At 33.4% G+C, this 22,434-nt stretch overlaps 1 protein-coding gene across 2 annotated transcripts; it reads left to right on the top strand.

Annotated features, from left to right (window-relative positions):
- The first annotated feature begins 41 nt into the window (after positions 1-41).
- Positions 42-22,319, top strand: LOC129246297 (serine/threonine-protein kinase Genghis Khan). 2 transcript variants are annotated; one of them, XM_054884993.1, is made up of 17 exons: positions 42-168; positions 1,143-1,388; positions 1,671-1,942; positions 2,266-3,480; positions 3,919-4,520; positions 4,662-4,804; positions 5,127-5,298; positions 5,417-5,523; positions 16,046-16,158; positions 16,215-16,964; positions 19,990-20,266; positions 20,364-20,792; positions 20,856-21,059; positions 21,227-21,412; positions 21,481-21,574; positions 21,813-22,027; positions 22,080-22,319. In XM_054884993.1, the coding sequence occupies exons 1-17, from the start codon at positions 123-125 to the stop codon at positions 22,211-22,213; spliced, it is 5,205 nt and encodes a 1,734-aa protein (XP_054740968.1). In that variant the 5' UTR covers positions 42-122; the 3' UTR covers positions 22,214-22,319. The 2 variants fall into 2 exon arrangements, with proteins under 2 accessions (XP_054740968.1, XP_054740969.1); XM_054884994.1 differs by lacking the exon at positions 42-168 and adding an exon at positions 401-485.
- The last annotated feature ends 115 nt before the right edge of the window (positions 22,320-22,434 follow it).

Here is a 22,434-nt window from a genome sequence, read left to right as displayed (position 1 = left end):
TAATTTTATAAATTTTCCACACCGACAGATTGTTGTGATTTTAGTAAATTTATTGGTGAACCGCAGCCGAATGAATTGTGCTTACACGAAAAATGATTGCATGAACGTAAACGAAAAAATTAATGATCAGGAATATGAGTTGTAAAACAGAAAACTCTGAAACCGTCGGTAAATATACCTGTGTGGAAATATATTATTCGTGAAATATACTATGGGATGCAATCCCGAAATTTTTCGTCCATAAAATATGTCTTAAAGAGATTTCTGTAAACTTATCTTAATTTAATTGGAGGCCTAAGTTTAATAATATCTTTTTACTGCGTATAATATTTTTGAATGTGCATTGTTCTGCGACATTCTATAAATTCTAATGTGAATTTTTTAATTGGTTGGCATTTGTTTTTATGAAAACGAAACAGGAACGTAAATACATTGTATATAAATAATAGTTTGCAATGTTTAGGGAATATGAGCATGCATTAAAGGTAGGTCCATGGAGTTAGGTCATTGTGTTAACTATATACATTGTTCATTTATATGTACATATCAAAGTACATATGCACAAACCGAAGTGTTATTTTGTATATGCAAATGTCACGAGCTAATATTTAGGACCCCACGCAAATAAAAAAATAAAGCACCAAAGGGACTTCAAGATTTCTTTTTGTGGAATTACAAGTTTTATATACGAATGAAAATTAAAGGTGATGGTATTGCCGAGGACAAAAATAATAATAGAGTGCGAAAACGTTTTAATTAAGATATAATGGAATGACCACAAAATTCATATTAATCTATGGATATAAAAAATGTGGAAACACAATTTTTAAAATATTACACTACGCTGGAATTTATTCTGGATAGGTATACAATTTTGGAACTAAAATCACCGGGAGAACTTTAAAATCACTATACATTGTGGTAGATGGATAAAATCATTACATAATGAATTTATAAACCATTGCAAATTCTTCATTCAATTTCAATTGGTTACTAAAAGAAATTTAGGTATACCTTCCCGTTTCAATCTGCAGAATTCACTAGATTTCGATTTATATTTATAAACTTTCATGTACAACATTATGTAATCACATTGTCAAATTTGAATAAATAACCCGATTATGGATTTGTCGTTTTTATAGAATACAACGGCAATAAATTTACTAAGCGATTAAAATTATTGGAATCCCTAATATTTCAAAAAGGAATAACTAATGGAATGCTAACTGCTAAAAGTTATTTGCAAGAAAAGACCGAACTTCTTTCGAATCTTGATGGAAAAGCTGTTTCGATTGAGACTCTACTGGACGCCCTCTTAGTACTGTATGATGAGTGCTGTAATTCATCACTGAGACGAGAAAAAACATTGGCTGATTTTATAAAACTGGGTAAGTTATATTATGACTGAAAACATTTTCGATTAGCTTTTTTACTTTACAATTCTTATCATTGCGGGAGAATTCTTGATTCCGTTTTAAATTTTAAATATAATACTATTTACAAATGCATTCTTATTCGCCTATTCTCCTACCAATTTTCTTCCATTTCGTTACGATTACTTTGACAAACATTTATAGGGAATGTTTATGCTGTTACAACAAAACAATCAGGGTTATCTTGTGTAACATACTAACCAGTTCCTTTGATTGTTGTGCTTTTTCTACTTGTAGTGAAGCCGGTGGCTACATTAATTAAGCAACTCCGACTATCTAGAGATGATTTTGAAACGATCAAAATTATTGGTCGAGGCGCCTTTGGTGAAGTGTGTGTTGTCCGCATGCTGGCAACACAGCAGATATTCGCTATGAAAACTCTCAATAAGTGGGAAATGCTTAAGCGGGCGGAGACTGCGTGTTTTCGAGAAGAACGCGATGTCTTAGTTTATGGTGATAGACAATGGATAACAAATTTGCATTATGCATTTCAGGATGATAGTAATTTGGTGAGTCAGAAATTATAAATTATTTGTTTGAGCTGTAAGTGAATCTGACCATTTGCTGCCTTTGTTGTGAGCCTTCTGAAATTTCACAATTTTTAATTCTTGTTATGAATATTAATTAAGCGTAGTTATCTAAATAAAATACTACGACAAAATGTGTTCACTGAAGAAAAAATAAGATTTTATTTATTTGGGCATTAAATTACTTCCTCAATTCAAATATATCACTACGCATTAGAATGAATATGTTTAGTATTTTAATAATACTTGCACTCCGAACATAAAATTTGTATTTGAAATTTTCTTTTTCTTTTGTGTATTAACAGTATCTTGTTATGGATTATTACTGTGGAGGTGACTTATTGACTCTTTTAAGCAAATTCGAAGATCGTTTACCGGAGGATATGGCAAAGTTCTATATCGCAGAGACAATTTTGGCGATAGATAGCATACATAAACTTCAATATGTACATCGTGACATAAAACCAGACAATTTGGTGCTCGATATGAAGGGCCATATTCGGTTAGCAGATTTCGGTTCTTGTTTACGTATTGGGCCAGACGGTATGGTTCAATCAAATGTCGCCGTTGGTACTCCGGATTATATTTCACCTGAAATACTCCGAGCAATGGAAGACGGCCAAGGAAGATATGGGGCCGAATGTGACTGGTGGTCTCTTGGTGTTTGTATGTATGAAATGCTATATGGCGAAACACCATTTTATGCAGAAAGCCTTGTGGAAACATATGGAAAGATTATGAATCATCAAAATTGTTTCGATTTTCCACCGCAAGATAGTCTTGACTATATTGTTTCGGAAGCAGCAAGAGATTTAATGCGTAAGCTTATTTGTGCACCTGAGAATCGATTGGGTCAAAATGGTACTGACGATTTCAAAAATCATCCCTGGTTTGCTGGTTTAGATTGGGATAGCCTCAGATATAGTCAAGCTCCCTATATACCCGAGGTATCAAGTCCAACCGACACTTCCAATTTTGATGTGGATGATACTGATATACATTTATCAGATACAGTGCCACCGGCAGCAAATCTTGCATTTTCTGGTCTTCATTTACCATTTATTGGATTTACTTTTACGCAATGCAGTTCTTTATCAGATTTAGGAAAAGTTGAAAATACATGTAGTAATTTCAACAATGATATAGACAGGACTATGAATCTTGAAATTACTGATGAGAAGTGTAATCTCATTGAAGAAATAAATACGTTGAAAAATAAAAATTATGACCTTGAAAATAAATTGAAAAACTTCGAAATTATTGAGAAGGCTACTTCTGATGAGTGTAATAACGCCGCTTATTTGTTGCGGTTGAAAGAGTTGGAACAAGAGTTGAGTGATGTGAAGCGGGAGAAAAGTCACGCAACAAAGGAGTGTACAGAAGCCATTGAACGAATAAAAGGTCAAGAAGCTGAGTTAAAAGATGCGATTTGCCAACGGAAATTAGCAATGATGGAATACGCAGAGGTTACCGACAAATTATCCGAACTACGCTCTCAGAAACAAAAACTATCACGCCAGGTATGTGTTATGTTTTGTAACTCGTTTTGATCAATATAATTAATTTTCCTTTTTCGTAATAATACCTGAAAAAGTCATTCGATGATTTACCACTGTTATAAAATCTCCACCCGCTTTTAGTAAAATTCATTAATTTTGATGTTTTAAGTCCGAGAAGTTCTCATCAAATACACAAATACAAACTAGCAGTCGAATGCTATATACAGTACTCTCTACTATAGTAGCCAAGATGTCTAATTTCCAAAATTATCTACCCACTACTTTTGTGGACATATTTTTAATTGTAGAGAAGGATTGTTTCAATCAAAATTAAATAGATTAAATCACAAAAAATTTATCTATATTTATTTAGAAAAGGGTCGTTTTTCGTGTATATTTAACTTACAACCTTCCATATTAACTAAATTTTCACTGAATTATGATCTGTACATTTAACAGGTTCGTGATAAAGAGGAAGAACTCGAAGCAGTTATGAAAAAAATAGATAGTCTAAGAAATGATCTTCGAAAAGCTGACAAAAATCGGCGGGAGCTCGAACTACGAGTTGAAGATGCAATAACAGATGCGGCTAAGGAAAAGAAACAAAGGGAACGTTCTGAGGAATTTTGTCGCCAACTGCAGTCAGAATTGCGCAGCAAAAGCAATTCAGATATGAGCTCTGCATTTTCAGCTAACGAACCGTCGCGTTACGAAATTGAACGAATCGAGGTCCAATTTTCTGAAAAATTAAATCAGCAACAAACACGCTATAACATGGAAATATCTGAGCTGCGAGAACAGCTTGTAGAATCCGAAAAGAATCGTGATTTCTTAATAATGGAACTACAAAAAACTCGCGAAAAATGCGATCTCAGTAGATTGGAATCTCAAAATGATACTGTAGACACTTTAAGCGAACAAAAGAAGATTTATGAACAAGAGAAAAGCATGTGGTTGGAGGAAAGGAGGAGACTTTTGTCGGAAATGGAAAATCTAAATCAAGCCGTAAGGCAACTACAAACAAAGCAAGTTGAAGATCAAAGTAACAGCGAGGAATTAAGGTACTGTTCTTATTTATTGTGTTTATGCATTATGAGCAGTTCGGTACAAACTTTTGTAAATTCGTCACTTTTATTTTAGTTTATTTTTATTATTTCATTTAATAGTTATTCCGTAATTATTTTTATTCCGACTGTTACTAGGACAAAACGACAAGCAATAATGCAATGGGAACGTCAGATGTCGGAAATAATTCAGTGGGTATCTGATGAAAAGGATGCTCGGAGCTACTTACAAGCTTTAGCAACAAAAATGACTGAAGAGGTTGAATATCTTAAACACTCAGGTAATTAATTTGAAAAATTTCGCCTACCTTCTCAGAACTCATAAAAAGCAAAAAAAAAAGAAGCCGCACATAAATATTGCGAGAGATGTACTAAGTGTAGAAAACGACATTGATATATTCCATTCAATATTATCTATCTCCTTGATGTAATCATTATATGGCAATCGATATCAAAATTACGAAAGTACGAACTTGGAAAATAGTTGATTATCACTTGATGTTAAATATTGAAAATTTATTGTTTTATGTTTGCAAATGTTTCCGAAGCGAAAAAAAGTTTCGACCAAAGTAGTCATTTTTTAATGGATTTTTCACCCTAAAGGGTCATTTCAACAAACCTACGATACGAAAAATTGGCGAAATAGACGTTCTCAAAAACTCGATAAGATGGAGTTATTGAACTTGCAGAGCTCTCTTCAGGCTGAGATTCAGGCAAAAGCGCTTATTTCGGAAGAACTAAGTCGGACACGAGCTGAATTAATCGCAACTCAAAAGTGAGTATTTCATGAATAGGTTGTAGTGCATAGTATAAATTCCAATTCCACTAATGTGAGGTATTTCCGTAACTTATAACCGAACACATAAATCGTTAAATAACTCGCTATCTCTTAGGGACTTACGTGAGAGCCGTAACCGGTGTGACTCTGCACTGCACGAACTACATCATAAGGAAAATGAGATCCGAGATATACAAAAAACCTTAGAAACTTCTGAAGGATGTAAGTACATGAAGAATTTGCGTATAAGGCTTGACCAATTATGATTAAAATAACATTTGGAATACGAGTATGTTTCTTATTTAGATTTTTTTCAATATTCGACTGCAAGATGCACTAAAGTGCTCCTATTTTAATTTTATTTTTATAATTACACACCAGGCAGACATAGTCTTTCACATTTTAGATTTTTTATATTTTTTATACAAGGTGGAGAAAAATTATTAATCATAATTTCGCTTTTGAATACTTTTTTTAGTAAATAAAAAAGTGATTTTGTGTAATGGAAAACTTTATTTTGACCTTTATGCGCTCCATTGCTTATATTTTTGTATACTGCAGCTGTCTAGTTCACAAGTTTCAAATATGATTCAACGTACGACGCCATTGGCAAAAATTATAAATCTTCCCAAAAGGTGATTAATTTTGCACTTGAGGAAAATTAGATTATCTAAGTATTTTATTTTAAGTATATTCAAAGTAGAGAACTCGATTTTGTTCTCACATTTTCGAACAGCCCTGGCTGGAGTACTAGCAATGACTTCGATGCACATTACTTAAAAGTTTTCAAGCATGTCGAGCTTTTCTCAAATACATTCTAAAGAAATTTATTTAGTGGAAAATTATATATTTTTCACAAATTCCTTGTATAACAAAATATGTTTTATGTATTTAGTATATGCTATGTTTAACTATATTAATATGATTGGCTTAAAACTGTAGTTCCCTCCATTTCTGGAACAACATCAAGACGCGCACCACAAACAGGAGGAGGAGATCGGTCAAACACCCAAAAATGGTGTAAGCGCCAATAATATATATATACAGTAGAAGCCCGATAAGTACAATTGGAAAATTTCAGCAATGATTGCACTTAGCGAAAAATTGCACTTTTGCGAATTTCTCCTGTGGATCGAGGAATACCTAGGGAAAAATATTTTATCTCTATTCAATGCAATTAATGAGCTCAAAAGGTCGATATTCAAGAAAAATAAACACATATTTATTGAAATTAATACAAAGAGATCAATGCGGAAGGACATATGAGTGTGTGCTCCAAAATTCAATTATTTTTTTTGGAAAAACTTTGTTATTTTCGATTGCGTGTTCTCGTAACACTTGTCAAGTGCTTTTGATCGGATATCATACAAACAAGCGATCTGATTGAATGACAGTACATCGTTCTGTTCACCCCATTTCAAAATTGTATTGACACAGCCAAAAATCGATTCATGCTGGACTTTTTCGGTTGTTTCTTCTTGAGTAGTATCTTCGGGTTCATTGGCTTCACTATCACCTTCATCTATTCCTAATTCCAAAACCCAATTGCGGATTTCATCTGTGTCTGCTTCACCCACATAGTTTTCAACCATCTCATTTAACCGTTGTAATCCCCCAACAAGAAGGGGGTCGTCAATTTCGATATCCAATGGCATATCGTCTGGATTAGATTCAATAATCGCGTCAACTGTTGGGCTTGTACCCAATACGCTTTTCCAGCATTTAGCGATCGTTTCAGGGAGCAATTTCCCCCATGCTTGGCTCAACATGATCACGGCGGTTTTCAAATCAATTTTCTTCAATAGTTCATGTAATGAAGAATCTTTTTCACTAATTATGGTACAAACGCTTCTCGAGCTCTGGATGATTGCCAAACCGCAAAGTTTTCCGGTTATTTCCAAGTGAAAATGAATTGTATGCATTTTCTTTTAATGAACGGGATTGTTTTTTTATTCGGCAAATCGTTGCGCAATCAACTTTGTATTCGAATGCAAGATCTCGTTGTTTAACGCCTTTTTCAATTTTTTGGAGAATCTCATCTCTTTCTTTCAATGTAAGAAAATGTAGATTCTTTTTCACTTTTCCCATGATTTTATTTGATGAAAGCAAAAAAAAATGATTCAAACTCCGAACGATTATTTTACTCTCAAGAACCAGCTTGAAACTAACACGTGTTGAATGTCACAAACGATTCGATGCCATATTTTATGATATCAGCGCTACAATTTTACAGTTATTTGTAAAAATCAAAAATCACAAAGCGTGATAACAGTGTTTTTGGTCGCAATAATTCCGAGAACCATAACTGTGCATAGCTATAAAGCTGTGTCTTCGCGCGTGATGAACGCAAATACATTGCCGTATTAAGTAAAAAATTTCTTCGAGTTTTCTATGGACTCAAAATCGAATTATACTTTCCGCGAAATTGCAGTTATCGGTATTGCACTTATCGGGCTTCTACTGTATATATATACTAGGGCGGGTCGATTCATTAGAATTCGTTTTAGAGGTATGGTTCCTTCGGCAAAGTTTCTTATTTTGATCCCTAGAATATGATTTTCACAAAGCAATAGGCGATTTTTTTGCCTCCCCACAAATCGACCCGGTCTAATATATATATATATATATATATATATATAGGCACGATATATAGGTACATATATATATATATATATATATATACAGTATTGGCTAAAACTAAAGCACCCCCCTAATGGCATTTCAAATAATGCTAAATCTCTCAATCAAACATCTTGAAATATGGCATATACATATGTCATGTGTTTCCTTGTTACTTAAGTATTTATAAATCATAATACCAAATATACAGCGTTTTGGTTATACTGAAAAAAAAATTGAAATGTTCATATTATTTAAAAACTGAATAGTCAAAACTAAAGCACCCCACTTTTTTTTCTTAACTACGGCTTTGTTTTGTTGTTTTCAAGTTAATTTCTCTTCCAAATATGGCCAGAAATGCGTATTCAAATGAATTTAAAAATAAAATAATAAGTGATTGGCAAAGTGGTTTATCGTGACACAAAATTAGTGAGAAATATTCAATAAATAGAAGTGTAATATCGCGACTTATAAAAAAATTTGAACAAACGGGTTCTATTTCTGCAATCCATAGTGGAGGAAGGCCACGAAAGACTACACGACAAGACGACTCCACGATTAAAAGAAAAATTCAGAGTGATCCCACAGTCTCTTCTGAACAAATAAAAATTGATTTAAGTTTGCCGGTAAGTTCTAGAACGATCAGAAGACGAGCAGTGGAGGCCGGAATTTTCAGTCGACGACCTGCTAGAGAGCCATTTATTTCCGCCAAAAACAAAAAAGCGAGACTCGAGTTTGCGAAATTGCATATTAATTGGACAGTTCAAAAATGGAAAACTGTATTATCTCTGATGAATCCAAATATAATTTGAAACATTCGGATGGTATAAGGCGAGTAAAAAGGCCAAAGCAACAGCAACTAAATCCGAAGTATTGTATCGGAACTACCAAGTATGGTGGGGGGAACATTTTGGTCTGGGGTTGTTTCTCTGGCCAGGGTATCGGGCCTATTCATCGAATAGAGGGAATTATGGACCGTTTCATGTACACAAACATCCTTAAAGATGTAATGCTACCACACGCTGAGGAGGAAATGCCACTGAGATGGAGGCTCCAGCAGGATAATGATCCGAAGCATACCTCTAGGCACTGTAAAAAGTGGTTACAGCAAAATGCTATAGAGGTCTTAGACTGGCCAGCTCAATCTCCCGATCTCAATCCCATTGAGAATTTGTGGGAGATTGTAAATTCGAAAATTAATAGGGAAAATTGCAGCACAAAGGAAGCCCTGTTTGAAGCGGTTAAAGAAGCCTGGTACAACATTTCTCCGGAAATTATTAGTAACCTAATATCTTCTATGCCAAAAAGATGTTCTGAAGTTATCAAAAATACTGGGTCTAGTACAAAATACTGAAGAATAAAAACAATTATTTTCGCTTTTAATGGGAGTGCTTTAGTTTTGTCCAGACAAAAGTTATGAATAATATTAATATTTTTTAATTTAATTTTTAGTATTATATAAGAAATGTTTAAAATTTTTTGTTATGTTTATTAATCACAAAGATAATAAGAAGAAACAAGGTGTAAAAGTAAGTAATATTCGATGTTGTTTTATTGAGTTATTTGACATTATTTGAAATGCCATTAGGGGGGTGCTTTAGTTTTGGCCAAAACTGTATATATAGTATGTATAAAAACAGCTGAAAAGGACTTGCTGACATATAAAATTTAAAATTTTTCTAGCTGCTGAAATTGTTCAAAAGCTCTAAAATTTCGAACAAACATTCCGCAAAGAACAAGTTCGCGCCATACCCGGGTATCTAGAGCATTCAAAAAGTCTTTCTCAAAAACAAATCAAACATACATATAATATTAATTTGATTCCTCTTAATTTGAAGCTTTTTGATTAAAAAAAAACATTACACAAAATTCAAAATGGGTATAATACATAATTAACTGTTACATAGAGTTCCTCCTCAATTTTGTGTTGTTCGTCTTCATATTACCCAATAAATGGAGGAACCTGCAATATTATACCCTCAGGTGATTTTTTTGAGAACATTCTACGAAAATTTGCCATTTCCTGCCGAGAGGCGACCGGAATTAAAAAAAAGTTATTTCTACAATTTCAATTTTGGGATGCTGAGTGGAACCGGGTATTATTTTCAGACTTGCTTCTCAATTTCACTGGAAAAATTAAAGACACGATAAATGATGATGATCAGAAATTACATTAATGGTTTGGGGAGCGTTTGGTTACTATACGTAGTCAACGGTTCGCATAATTTCAACAAAAATTAACATCAAATTGTTTGAGGATCTTTCGAGTGAGTTTTTGTCATATAACGTAAAGTGAAGATGAGTAGATTTTTTAGGTGGAGTAGATATTGCTGCTATTCATTCCGTGGTTTACGATCAGTGACATAACAAAATTCAAAATATTATGGAACATTCAAAGAACCTAAATTTAGCGACAAGGACAGTATAAAGTTTGTACGAATCACGTAATTGTCTAATTTAACAGACTAAGACTTGACTCCCTCGGTATAAGCGAAAACTGGTGTCAATCAAACGGCTGCATAAAAAAGGTGTACACTTTTATTACTCGAGAAAAAACATTGAGGATAGGTTAGCGAATATATTCCACACTCCGACAGGATGGCGATACTAAAATTAAAAACAAAACCAATGGATTTAAATATTATACAAGTACATACCTATATGCTCCCAATGCTGACTGTGCTGACGGCAAGATTGAAAGCTTTTATAGTGAAACATGAAATAAACATGGACACGGGTGATTTTAATGCAAAGCTAGGGAAAGAGGAAACATCAGATGTGATTGGAAAATTTGGACTAGTGAATAAAATGAAGGGAGAAATGGACTAATACCATTTTGTCAGGAAGAAGAGTTTATTATAGGTAACATGTACTACAAACTGCCAGAGAGACGGCTGTACACATGGAAATCTCGACGGAATAGGAATTTGACCACAATTTGATTAACAAAAGATATTAATCATATATGATACGTTTAACAAAATACAACATATTAAGCTGATTTGTGAAAAAACATCAAGACGCACACCAAAAAGAGGAGGAGGAGCTCGGCCAAACACCCAATAAAGGGTATAAGAGCCAATTATATATATAAGAAAAAAATAAAAAATAAATAACACAAAAAAACAAAATCGTACTTTTTGTCTGATGAATGACTTTTGATACTTGATGTTTACTAATTTGACAACGCTGATTCTAAATATACCCTCATTTTTTTTGTAACAGCTCTTGTTTACGAGTTATAGCTATCAGAAAAAAATCACTATATTTCAGTGTTAATTGACGAATATTTAAACAAATATTGAGTTTTCTTAATATTATTTGTTATGGCATCGTCAAGACGAGTTTGTATAAATGACCGGAATAGTTTTTGTTTTATTTGCGGAGAGTATATGTTTCAAGAAAACCGTTTGAATGTGACATCGTTCGTAAATGAGGGGTACAAAAATTACTTCGGTCACCCAATGGAAATGAAAAATAAGCCTTGGATTCCACAAAAGGTATGCAAAACGTGCGTTGAGTTTTTACGTTTGTGGACGAATAAGAAAAGGAATAAATTTAGATACGAAACTGCTATGATCTGGACTGAACCTGTGAACCACCACGACGACTGTTATTTTTGTATGGTAAAAATAACTGGCATTAACTGAAAAAAATCGAGGCAAATGGGCATATCCTTCCATACGATCGGCACATAGACGTGTTTTGAACCTCAACCTGGTGCTTCACAGAGAGAACGTTTACATTTTGAGGCAAAAACAGACAATAGCAATAGTGACTTTGATTGTGACCTGGGAACACCAAAACCATTTAACCAAGATGATTTAAACGACCTCATTAGAGATCTGGGACTGTTAAAGACTGGTTCAGAAATTTTGGCGTCTAGATTAAAAGAAAAAAACTTAGTCACAAAAGAAACTAAAATTTTTTACTATCGCAGAAGAGAACAAACTTTCCTTGAATATTTTGCTGAAGAAGGTATCAAGGGATCGTATAATTTTACCTCCGTTACATATAAAACTGGGGCTTATAAAACAATTTGTTAAAGCTCTTGACAAAAATGGAAATTGTTTTCTTTTTCTGTGTAAAAAGTTTCCAAAATTGAGTGCAGAAAAGATAAAAGCGGGTATTTTTGGCGGGCCACAGATAAGGTCGTTAATAAAAAAATAAAATGAGCATTAAGTTACACTTTCTTCACAACCATCTGGACTATTTTCCAGCCAATCTTGGGGATCTCAGCGAAGAACAGGGCGAGCGATTCCACCAGGACTTTCGTACGATGGAGGAACGCTATCAAGGTTACTGGAACACACACATGATGGCCAACTATTGTTGGAGCATTAACAACAGTTCTATGCCTTCAATTTCAGCAAGGAAATCATATAAAAGAAAATTTTTTTAAACTTAAGAAGGGAATAAAATAAAATAATCTTTACATCTATAGTGTTTTATTACAAAAAGTCAAATGTGTCATATAGAGCTGGTACAGGAATTTCAGTTACAGATTTGAAAATGTCATTAAAAATTGGACTAAAAAAATATATCATAACCCAATCATCAGAAATGCTGTTGTGCAGTGTAATTGGCGCTTACACTTCTGTTAGGTGTTTGGCCGAGCTCATCCTCCTATTTTTGGTGTGCGCGTCTTGATGTTGTTCCACAAATGGAGGGACCTACAGTTTCAAGCCTACTCCGAACGGCAGATATTTTTATGAGGAGCTTTTTCATGGCAGAAATACACTCTGAGGTTTGCCATTGCCTGCCGAGGGGCGCCCGCTATTAGAAAAATGTTTTTATTAATTTTTCTTTCACCGAGATTCGAACCAACGACCTCTCTGTGAATTCCGAATGGTAATCACGCACCAACCCATTCGGCTACGGCGGAAGCATTAGACATACACAAATTTGACATCAGGTGTGTACAAGGTTTATATTGGGGTCATACTGCAGAAATTAAATTCGGAAACATTACCAGACAGCCAAAAGTCTACACCGGAGTGAGACAACAATGATGACAAATAATTTGCATTATCTTCAAATATTATTAACAAAGCAGAAAAACACAGGAAAGGCTTCTCGCTAAATTTGAATATTGATAAAACAAAATTTATTATTGTAAATAAAAGGGGCAAAGACTGCTCAAATTCAAGGCTAACCATAGGGAATAAAACAATTAGAAGAGTAAAAAGCTTCAAATACATAGGTATGGCTGCACCTAATGGGACCATGATCATGAAATATGCGGTAGTATAGAAACTTATAGAGCGGCAATATCAAACAGGGGGCAGGCTTCAAAACAATTGGCGAACTAACAGAGGCAGCGTACTTAAAGTACTTAATTTTCTATTTTTTTGTTTTTGAAAGGACCGAATAAAACAAAGTATTAATTATTAAAAAAAACTATGTTTCTTAGAAATATTTTTGTGCGGTATACGTGTATTTATGTAATGGGTGCACATGTATTACGTACATATCCTCTTACACCCGATGCCGTTTTTTCTACCAGTTATTTGTTAATATTTAATTTAGTGTTTTGTTATATATAGCTGTAATTCTTGTGCATCCAACCTGCAAAAGAACACTCGAAGTTATGTTACACTCATCGCAACTAATGCATGTACATATGTATATTTAAACCGGTTTGGAAGTCAAAAATCAGCCGGAGAAGCCAAATTTTGAGAAAGTTCCTTTCTATTCCGTTGATAGATGATGTAAGAATATAAAGATCATCGTTAAATAACAAAACATCATTTTAAATAAACAATGCGCACAATTTAAAGTATTAATGTAAGCCGGAAGTGTATTGCTCAACACAAATTAGTTTCACAAAAGTACACAGAAAATTCTTGTAATTTGAATTCCCATGTAAATATAACAAGCTTATAAAGAGTTAAATCATACTGTTTTCTCCGAATAATTTAATGGGCTTTCAAAAATACGAATACGGAAATAGTGTTCGGTACCTACTCCTATGCATCCAAACATACATACATACTCATTATGTTTAAAAAATTGTTTCCTTTTACTATACCTATTGCGGTATATTAACATATCAATATTTTTTTTTAATTTATTTTTAATTCATGATTTGTAGATAAAATGTATGTGCAAGATATGCTAACTAAGTTATTGGATAATAGTAAGAAGTTATGCCAAGTACGGAGGCGACGAAGCGGAAAAAGCATGACGGCAGAACTCTACCAAAAATCGCCAATAAAAGTTCAACACGGCAAACTCTTGGAGCTTGCTGAGCCCCTTAATGATTTAATTCAAAGTTTGAAATATATAACTGAAAACAAAGAAATTGACATAGTGCCCGGAGCACCACAGTTACTAGAACTGTTGAGATTATCGCAGAAGGCGCTACAACGTCAACAAGAATCAACGCACGAAAAACCGCGATCTGCTAACCGAAATCTTTGCGGATTTGCGAAAAAAGTCATACAACGTTTTAGCATTTCTTTATGGGTTGGTGTTACATCGTGTTTCGTAGGAATATTTTTATTTTTATTGCGCGACTATAATTATTCATGTTTATTATCAGTCAAAAATTCATAGGACCAACTTCCCAGATAAACTAAACTGAGGACATTATAAAAAATAGTCCTTATTATCTTTGAATAAATAACAATATTTGTTGCCTTTTAATGAATTTATAAACTGGGAAAATTAAGTTAATAGTGAATTTTTTCTATTTTAAAATTATTCATTTTTCTGTAATGTTATTCAATTGTTTAATTTTTTTTTAATTTACTTAAAAGTTTTGTTTTTATATACAATCTAAAATAAAAGGGGATGAAATCGTAAGGATACTAAAAGTTTAAAACAAAATATTTAACGATTTTTATTTACAGATAGGTAACTTAAAATGTGTTTTGCTATTATATTGTCACTAATTGAGTTATTTGGCATGATTATATATTTTTTGAAATTACTTCCAACATACAAATAAACTTAGTTCGTTAATAAAACTAACAAATTAAATAGATATATACCTTTTCGCTTTAATAGTTTCGTATTTTTCTCGGAAACGATATTTTAATATTCGCATACTTTAAGAAGCTGGTAGAACACTGCACCAACATTTGATATTTATTACCTTTACAGTAAAGTGTCGGAATAATATACCGACTTCCAACTTATGCGCTTGAAACATATTCATGTGTTTGTTAGGCTTATAACAAAGCAAAAATCAATTTTCGATTGTCGCATACATCAGAATCTGGGATCCAACGAATTTTCCTCACGCCCAAACTACTCGATTACGGTATTCACCGTTTGAGATCTATATACAGACATATTTATTTTGAGTTATGACCTTTGTTTCCAACATATGTATTCAGATTCATAAACTAGAATAGACTAAAATAATTGAAATTACTATATAGTTATAAAGCTATAAACTAGACAATTTGACCTATTTTCCTCGATAATTCGGACATTGAATTGAATAATGCATATTTTCGATTTGTTTGTATATTCTTGTTAAATAATTTCTAGTAATTTTTGGTACGTAGACATTCATATTAGCTTTCATAATAGCATTTTATTATTTAAAATTGAATTCTCAAATCAACGTAGCAAATTTTCATTCTGTCTTTAAATTTTAACACAAGAAGGATAATGGTGGGACACGGGAATTGAGTAATATGTAATAATTATAATTTATGCCCGAAATGTATGACATTTGCATTACGTGTGTGCAGAGAAATTATTTTGATCTTTTAAATACAATTAAATGAGTGTAAAAATTTAGTGAGAATTCACTCGACATACCCATTCATTTTATTCTGTTCGAAACATATACGAATACATTTAATACATTTATTTTCTATAAATAACAAGTTTATGTTGATTACAAATGTATGTTTTATGCTTATTTTTAACTATATATTTAAAGTTCCAAGCTTATAATTGACATTCTTCTCATTTCATGTTGCTTTTTATTGTTCCTGCAACGATGCGTGCTAAATCGTATTTTCCAACTTGCCTGGTTTACTGCCTAATAACATAACTAATAAACTCATTGATTACATATTTGTATGTATGTATGTATATGTATGCTATCCTATATCTTCGTTTTTTCTACGATTACATGCTTAATGTAAATGATAATCCTAAATAGTTCTGGAAAGACCGTCGTCGCAGTCGTCTTGTAACTATTTCTTTAAGGAATCAACCGGAAATATTGAAATAACGGATATCGATGCTGATAGTACTATCTCCAGGGACGTTATGGTAAGTATGTAGAAAACATTAAAACGAAAATTTTAATATTGCACATATTATTGCAGGGTAGTTCATTTAATAACAATTTGTCGCTTGGAAACTTGAAGCAAAACCCGAATTCATCTGCTACTTCAAGTAGTTCATATGCGATACGGTATCCTCAAAACTCAAAACTTGATTCCCTCTATCCATATTATATGGTAGAGAAGAAACATTATCTATCAACAGATTACAAAAACGAACAGGATAATAATGACTTAGATGAAATGCACGGCCATCATAGTAAGTCAAGCTCAAAAAGTAGCCTTAGTGTTAAACCTATAGATTTGCATTCTGCGAATGTACCAACTACAAAAGTGCACCAGTTTTTGGTTAGGACTTTCAGTAGTCCAACCAAGTGCAACCACTGTACTTCACTGATGGTTGGACTCACTAGGCAGGGCGTTGTATGTGAGTTTTGTGGCTTTGCCTGTCACACAATTTGTTGTCAGAAAGTTCCTACCATATGTCCAGTGCCAATTGATCAAACTAAGCGGCCCTTAGGCATTGATCCGACCAGAGGGATTGGCACAGCGTATGAGGGATATGTAAAAGTGCCAAAGATGGGCACCATTAAACGAGGTTGGGTACGTCAATTTGTGGTGGTGTGTGATTTCAAATTGTTTTTATACGATATATCGGCGGAAAGAAGTGCATTACCAAGCGTGAACGTTTCACAAGTTTTGGACATGAGAGATCCGGAATTTGCTGTCGCCAGTGTTCGGGAGAGTGACGTTATACATGCTACGAAAAAAGATGTGCCATGTATATTTAGGGTAAGTTTTTTATTATATATCCTTCTATATATCGCACTTTCAATATAGTAGTTACTCGTAAGTAAACATTTTTTGTCTCGAATAAGTTTTGTAAATCTGCATCAATGCGGTTCAAAACTGCTTTTTTCGAAGCACCATTTGTCCTGTCCGCGTGAACTGTGATTTAAAATAGCATTTAAAGACATTAACATTTTCGATTGAGTAAATTTATGTGTAAAGTGTAATAAATATTAAAAAAAAACCATCGGATACGATCAGAAAAGATATCCATATCTCATAATGGAATGCCGCCTAATTACAAATAAAATAGCTCTTTCACTTTTTATATCTTGTTGAAGTTATCGGGACCCCTAAAAACACTCAGGTTGGGGGTATTTCTTCATCAATAAATACCTCGATTCCCTTGATTCATATATTTGAATTACACTGTCCACAGGGTTCCCTATACGTACATTATATGCAATTAAATTATTAAAATTCCTTACATGTTGTGCATTCGTTATATGGAGAAAACTACAAGAAAAAAATTAAAACAAAAAATCAACAAGATTTTTCAGCAACTTCGAACTTCCAATTTATTACATTAAAATTTAATAGGCTATAAAGCTGTATACCAAAAATCTTTCTAAAATTTTTAATTAAAGGCCGTGAAATTGGAATAAAAAGTTGAAAATTTTGTTAGACAATGAACTATACATTTATATATAAGTAAAGAACATTCAAACAAACAAAAAAATTTGGTCGAAATGTTGATGGGCACAATTTAGTCGTGGATTCGTTCGCATAATTTTCCAATTTTTTATTTATTATCGTTATTCCTTATTTAAGTTTATAAAAAAATTATGGCTAAGCTACCATGTCATACGACAGTGGTCGCCAACCTTTCCAATGTGTTGAGCTACTTTCAAGATTTTGAAATAAACAGCGAGCTACTTGCACAAGCCAACATAAATTAAATAATACACAGTTATATTCGACATACAATACATGTATTTATTTTACTAATATACGTTCTATATACCTATAATAAAGTTATGACTTATAGTTGAACTGAATAACGCTTTCACTTTCAACGCAACACGACATAAAACTGAATACTTATCTTTACTTACTAAAGTCCATATACATTTTGTATTTGAACCTAAAGATTTTAAAGTCAAGTCACTTTGAAAAGCAATCAGTTCCATTTCTGTCACAGCAATGTCTTCGCCAAAGTTGTTCATAACACTAGTTGCAAACTGTTGTATATCAATGTCCATGAAGGGCGAAACAACAAATTGCGTCACTAAAGCAATTTTGCTGAAATCCTTGAAACGATTTTTGAAGTTTTCCTTCAAGTTAAAAACTATTTCCATATGATATTTACTGTCATAGGGCTCTAATAGATTTTTGGATATATTTTCGGAAAGAATAGGAAAATGCTTAGTATCGCGGCTTTTTAGGTTTTGTTCCCAAAATTCAAGTTTTGTAATAAATGCATTTATATCAGAAATCATTTCCGCTAATTCTTTATCCCTGCCTTGAAGCTGCAAGTTAAGCTCATTTAATTTCTCTGTAATGTCCACAAGAAAACCAAAATCTCTGAGCCAAGTCGAATTTTCCAGTTCAGGAATCGGCTCTCCGTATTGACAGTCAATTTCATCAGCCAAGGTTTTAAATAATCTTCTTTGTAACGCTTGAGCTCTAATCTTGTTCACAATTTTCACCACCAGTTTCATAACGTTGTTCAAGTTTAGAAAATTTCCACATAATGCTTGCTGATGTATAATACAGTGGTAACTAAGAAATTGTGGAAAACTTTCATCCTTATGACATAGCGCCACGAGCCCCTTATCACAACCCACCATAGCTGGAGCACCGTCAGTTGTCAGGCCTACCATTTTTGATATTGGAATTTTCTCAGAAGAGATACGATTTTTTAAATGAGAAAACAGCTCTAGCCCAGTAGTATGTCCTTTGAGTGGAATAAACTTCAAAAGATCTTCTTTAATTGTAAAATCACTAAAAGCCATCCTGACAAATATGGCCATCTGTGAGATGTTAACTACATCTATTGATTCATCCAGTTGCAGTGAAAAATAAATACAGTTATCTAAGTCACTTCTTAACTGTAAAAAAATATCATTGCTCATTACTTCTACTCGCCTCATCATTGTATTAGCAGAAAGTTGCACAGATTTTATAGCAGACACTATTTCGTCTTTATTTCTAAAGTGGGCGAATAAAGAATCTGCAGCTTCCAAAAATGCTTGTTTTATGATTTCCCCCTCTTCATAAGGTTTTTTCTATTGTGCAATTATCTGGGAAACACGATAAGATGCTTCAGTTGCAGCCTTATTTTTGTCGATTGTTTTCAAAAATATTGACTGTTGTCCAATTAACTGGATTTTTAAATGTTTCACTTTTTCTTTTCTGGTGGCAGAATTTAACGGGAATGCCTTCTCAAAAATCGAATGTACAGTTTTATGATACCTCTCAATATTTCCTTTTTTAGGAACTGACACAGATGTATTACAAAACAAACAAACACTTTTGCCTTTAACTTCTGTGAAGAAGTATTGTTCTTCCCATTCCGAATGGAAATGGTATGTCTTCGCCTTCTTACTACTGCTTGCCATAATGTTTCGAACTCTAACCCAACCACTGCACGCAGAACGTTGATAATGTGGTTCAGTATTAAACTGAGCGCAATGTCGACGTGCATTGCGTATATATAAAGCCGCTGTTTATCTATTTATTATGAAAATTTCTGAAATTTGCTAATACTGGTATGATTTTCAGACTTTTGGATTTTTTGCAACGTGAGCAGCGCGAGCTACCAGAATTGCCTTTGCGAGCTACCGGTAGCTCGCGATCGACGGGTTGGCGACCACTGTCATACGACCACAAATATACACATTTCACAATTCGTTTAGCAACTACATTTGTTTAAATGCATTATCTAATAGTAACCATTAATTAAACGGAAATAGGAGGGTCGGATATTATTTAAATCTATTTTCGTAAACATGTAATATTTTTTTAGATTAAAACATCTTTGATTGAAGGAGGACCAACTTGTAATACGCTAATGTTAGCGGATAATGAAACCGAGAAACGAAAGTGGGTAGTTGCATTGGGTGAATTGCATCGCATACTAAAACGGAATAATCTCCCCAATACGGCTATATTTAAAGTCCATGAAATTCTCGATAGTTCTCTTACAATTGTACGGAGCGCTCTAAGTTCCGTTATAGTTTATTCTGATCAGTTTTTATTGGGCACAGAGGATGGCTTATATTGTGTTAACCTGGAACAATATGGTAAGTAAGTTCATAATTTACATGCCAGCATATGATTTCTTTCTTAAAAATTTTGAAACATACAACTCACATTAATCGATACTTTGATATCCTTTAGAAATAGTTCGCATTGGCGAGAGCAAGAAAATTATTCAAATGTGGTATGTTGAGGAAGAGCACATTCTAGTCATTTTGTGCGGCAAACAAAGGCATATCCGTTTACTTCCAATAAGAGCTTTAGAAGTAAGCGACGTGGAATGGATTAAGGTTGCTGATTCAAAAAATTGTATTGCGGCTTGTACGGGTGTAATTCGCCGCTCCCCTGCCAATGTTTATGCGTTTGTTGTAGCATTAAAACGCCCAACTAATCAAACACAAATAGTGGTATATGAAATAAATCGAAATCATTTACGTCATCAAAAAATGTGTGAATTCACCGTGGCGTATCCGGTGCAGAGTCTTCAAATTTTGTCAGACATTCGGCTTGTCATTGGACATCAAAGTGGGTTCACCGCATACTATTTGCAAGGCGAAGCAACGACTACTTGTAAGACAACGCTCTTTCTGACATGAACACATTTCTTTGCTAATAAGCATATTTAATTAACAGCTCTAATACATCCGGAAAATCAACTGTGTGCCTTTTTAAATTATTCGGGCGTTGATGCTGTTCGTGTTATTGAAATACAGTGTCCCGGAGGAATTTTCGGGGAATATTTATTAGTTTTTCAAACTTTAGCTATTTATGTGGATCTACAAGGGAGAAAATCGCGTGATCGGGAAATAACCTATCCGGCTAACCCAACTCATATAAGTAATTTGCTAAATTTTCTTTTACTTCCAAATATTTAGGTAATATGAGCAGAACTGAATATTTTGAATAACTGCCTGAAGATTTCTGAAATATGTATATTTTCTATTACTTTACGTTCGTTGTATGATTTGTTCTGGAACCAGAAACTAACTTTTATTTATTTACAGCATATTTGGACGGACATTTATTGGTTTTTTCGGAAACGCATGTGGATATCTTCAATACACAAACCGCGGAGTGGGTACAATCGATAGGACTTAAGCGAGCACAACCATTAGGACCACAAGCTAATTTTGTTTTGACATATGTTAACGATGCGCCGATAGCAGTGTATTTAGCTAATATACACACAAGTATATATTCTTTAATTTTATTTGACCAAATAATAGGCTTAAGTAAATATCACACCTTTCCTTTGCAGAAGAACTAATTCATATGAGTTCTGCTGAAAAATCTGGGTCGAAAAATCCCCGACGACGATTTTCTGTTCGTGAAGTAAATAAATCATTCAAAAGGTTAGCAAATATGCAAGTGATATATATAAACCACTTAAATTTGTTAATTTTAAAAATAACATCTTTGAATCAAAATGAATAATAGATTGTAACAATATTAATTGAACCTCTTTCTTCAAAAAATGTCCGAGTGATATTAACATGTACACATATTTTTATTTACGTACGATTACTCAAATGATGTTGTGTAGAGTGAGCAGTAATATTTCGTTTAATGTAAATTATTTTGTTACTTTAGCACCAGCGACAGAAGATCTAAAATGATTTCAGCTCCAACAAATTTCAATCATATTTCGCATATGGGACCAGGTGATGGAATCCAGAACCAACGACTTTTGGATCTACCCACCACAATAGAAACAGCAGATCAGATAAGCAATCAATCCTTCATTATACGTCAATCTTCTTTTACACCACATGCTTCAGCACGCCAAATTATAAATTCGCAAAATGGTAAGAGATTTTTTGTGAATTAAATGCAATTTTAATGTTTATTAAATTACAGGAAACCCGCAGAAAACTCATTTGATTGATCAACAATCAGAGACGCTTCAGACCCAAGCCCGTTCTCCAAGCCCTGTTTCCAATATGAGTTCGCCAAAAGATTCATCGGACGTTCAGTCTTATTTGCCGTTTTAAGGTTTTGCAATGTATTATTTTTTATACTTATTTATTTTTTATGTTTCACTAGTATTAGTTGTATTAATATTATTTTTTAATAAATATACTCATACGTATTCGTATATATACATATGTTTGTGACAGCATGGGGCGAACAAAATTTAAATGATTTTCTACGGCTGTAGTAAAGGCGAAAAAATATATATCGTAAAATTACTTCGGCAAATTTTTCTGTGTTA

Source organism: Anastrepha obliqua, chromosome 4, assembly GCF_027943255.1.
Source record: "Anastrepha obliqua isolate idAnaObli1 chromosome 4, idAnaObli1_1.0, whole genome shotgun sequence".
In the NCBI taxonomy this organism is placed as follows: Eukaryota; Metazoa; Arthropoda; class Insecta; order Diptera; family Tephritidae; genus Anastrepha; species Anastrepha obliqua.
The sequence above is the reverse complement of the archived record's forward strand: the minus strand, read 5'-3'. Positions and strand labels throughout refer to the sequence as shown.

What these genes read in the sequence shown, in the direction of transcription:
- LOC129246297 (XM_054884993.1), top strand. Translation starts at nt 123, where the DNA reads ATGATCAGGAATATGAGTTGTAAAACAGAAAACTCTGAAACCGTCG. An exon ending in CTATCTCCAGGGACGTTATG is followed by an intron (nt 16,159 to 16,214) that starts GTAAGTATGTAG and finishes ATATTATTGCAG; the next exon opens with GGTAGTTCATTTAATAACAA. An exon ending in TTTAGCTAATATACACACAA is followed by an intron (nt 21,413 to 21,480) that starts GTATATATTCTT and finishes TTTCCTTTGCAG; the next exon opens with AAGAACTAATTCATATGAGT.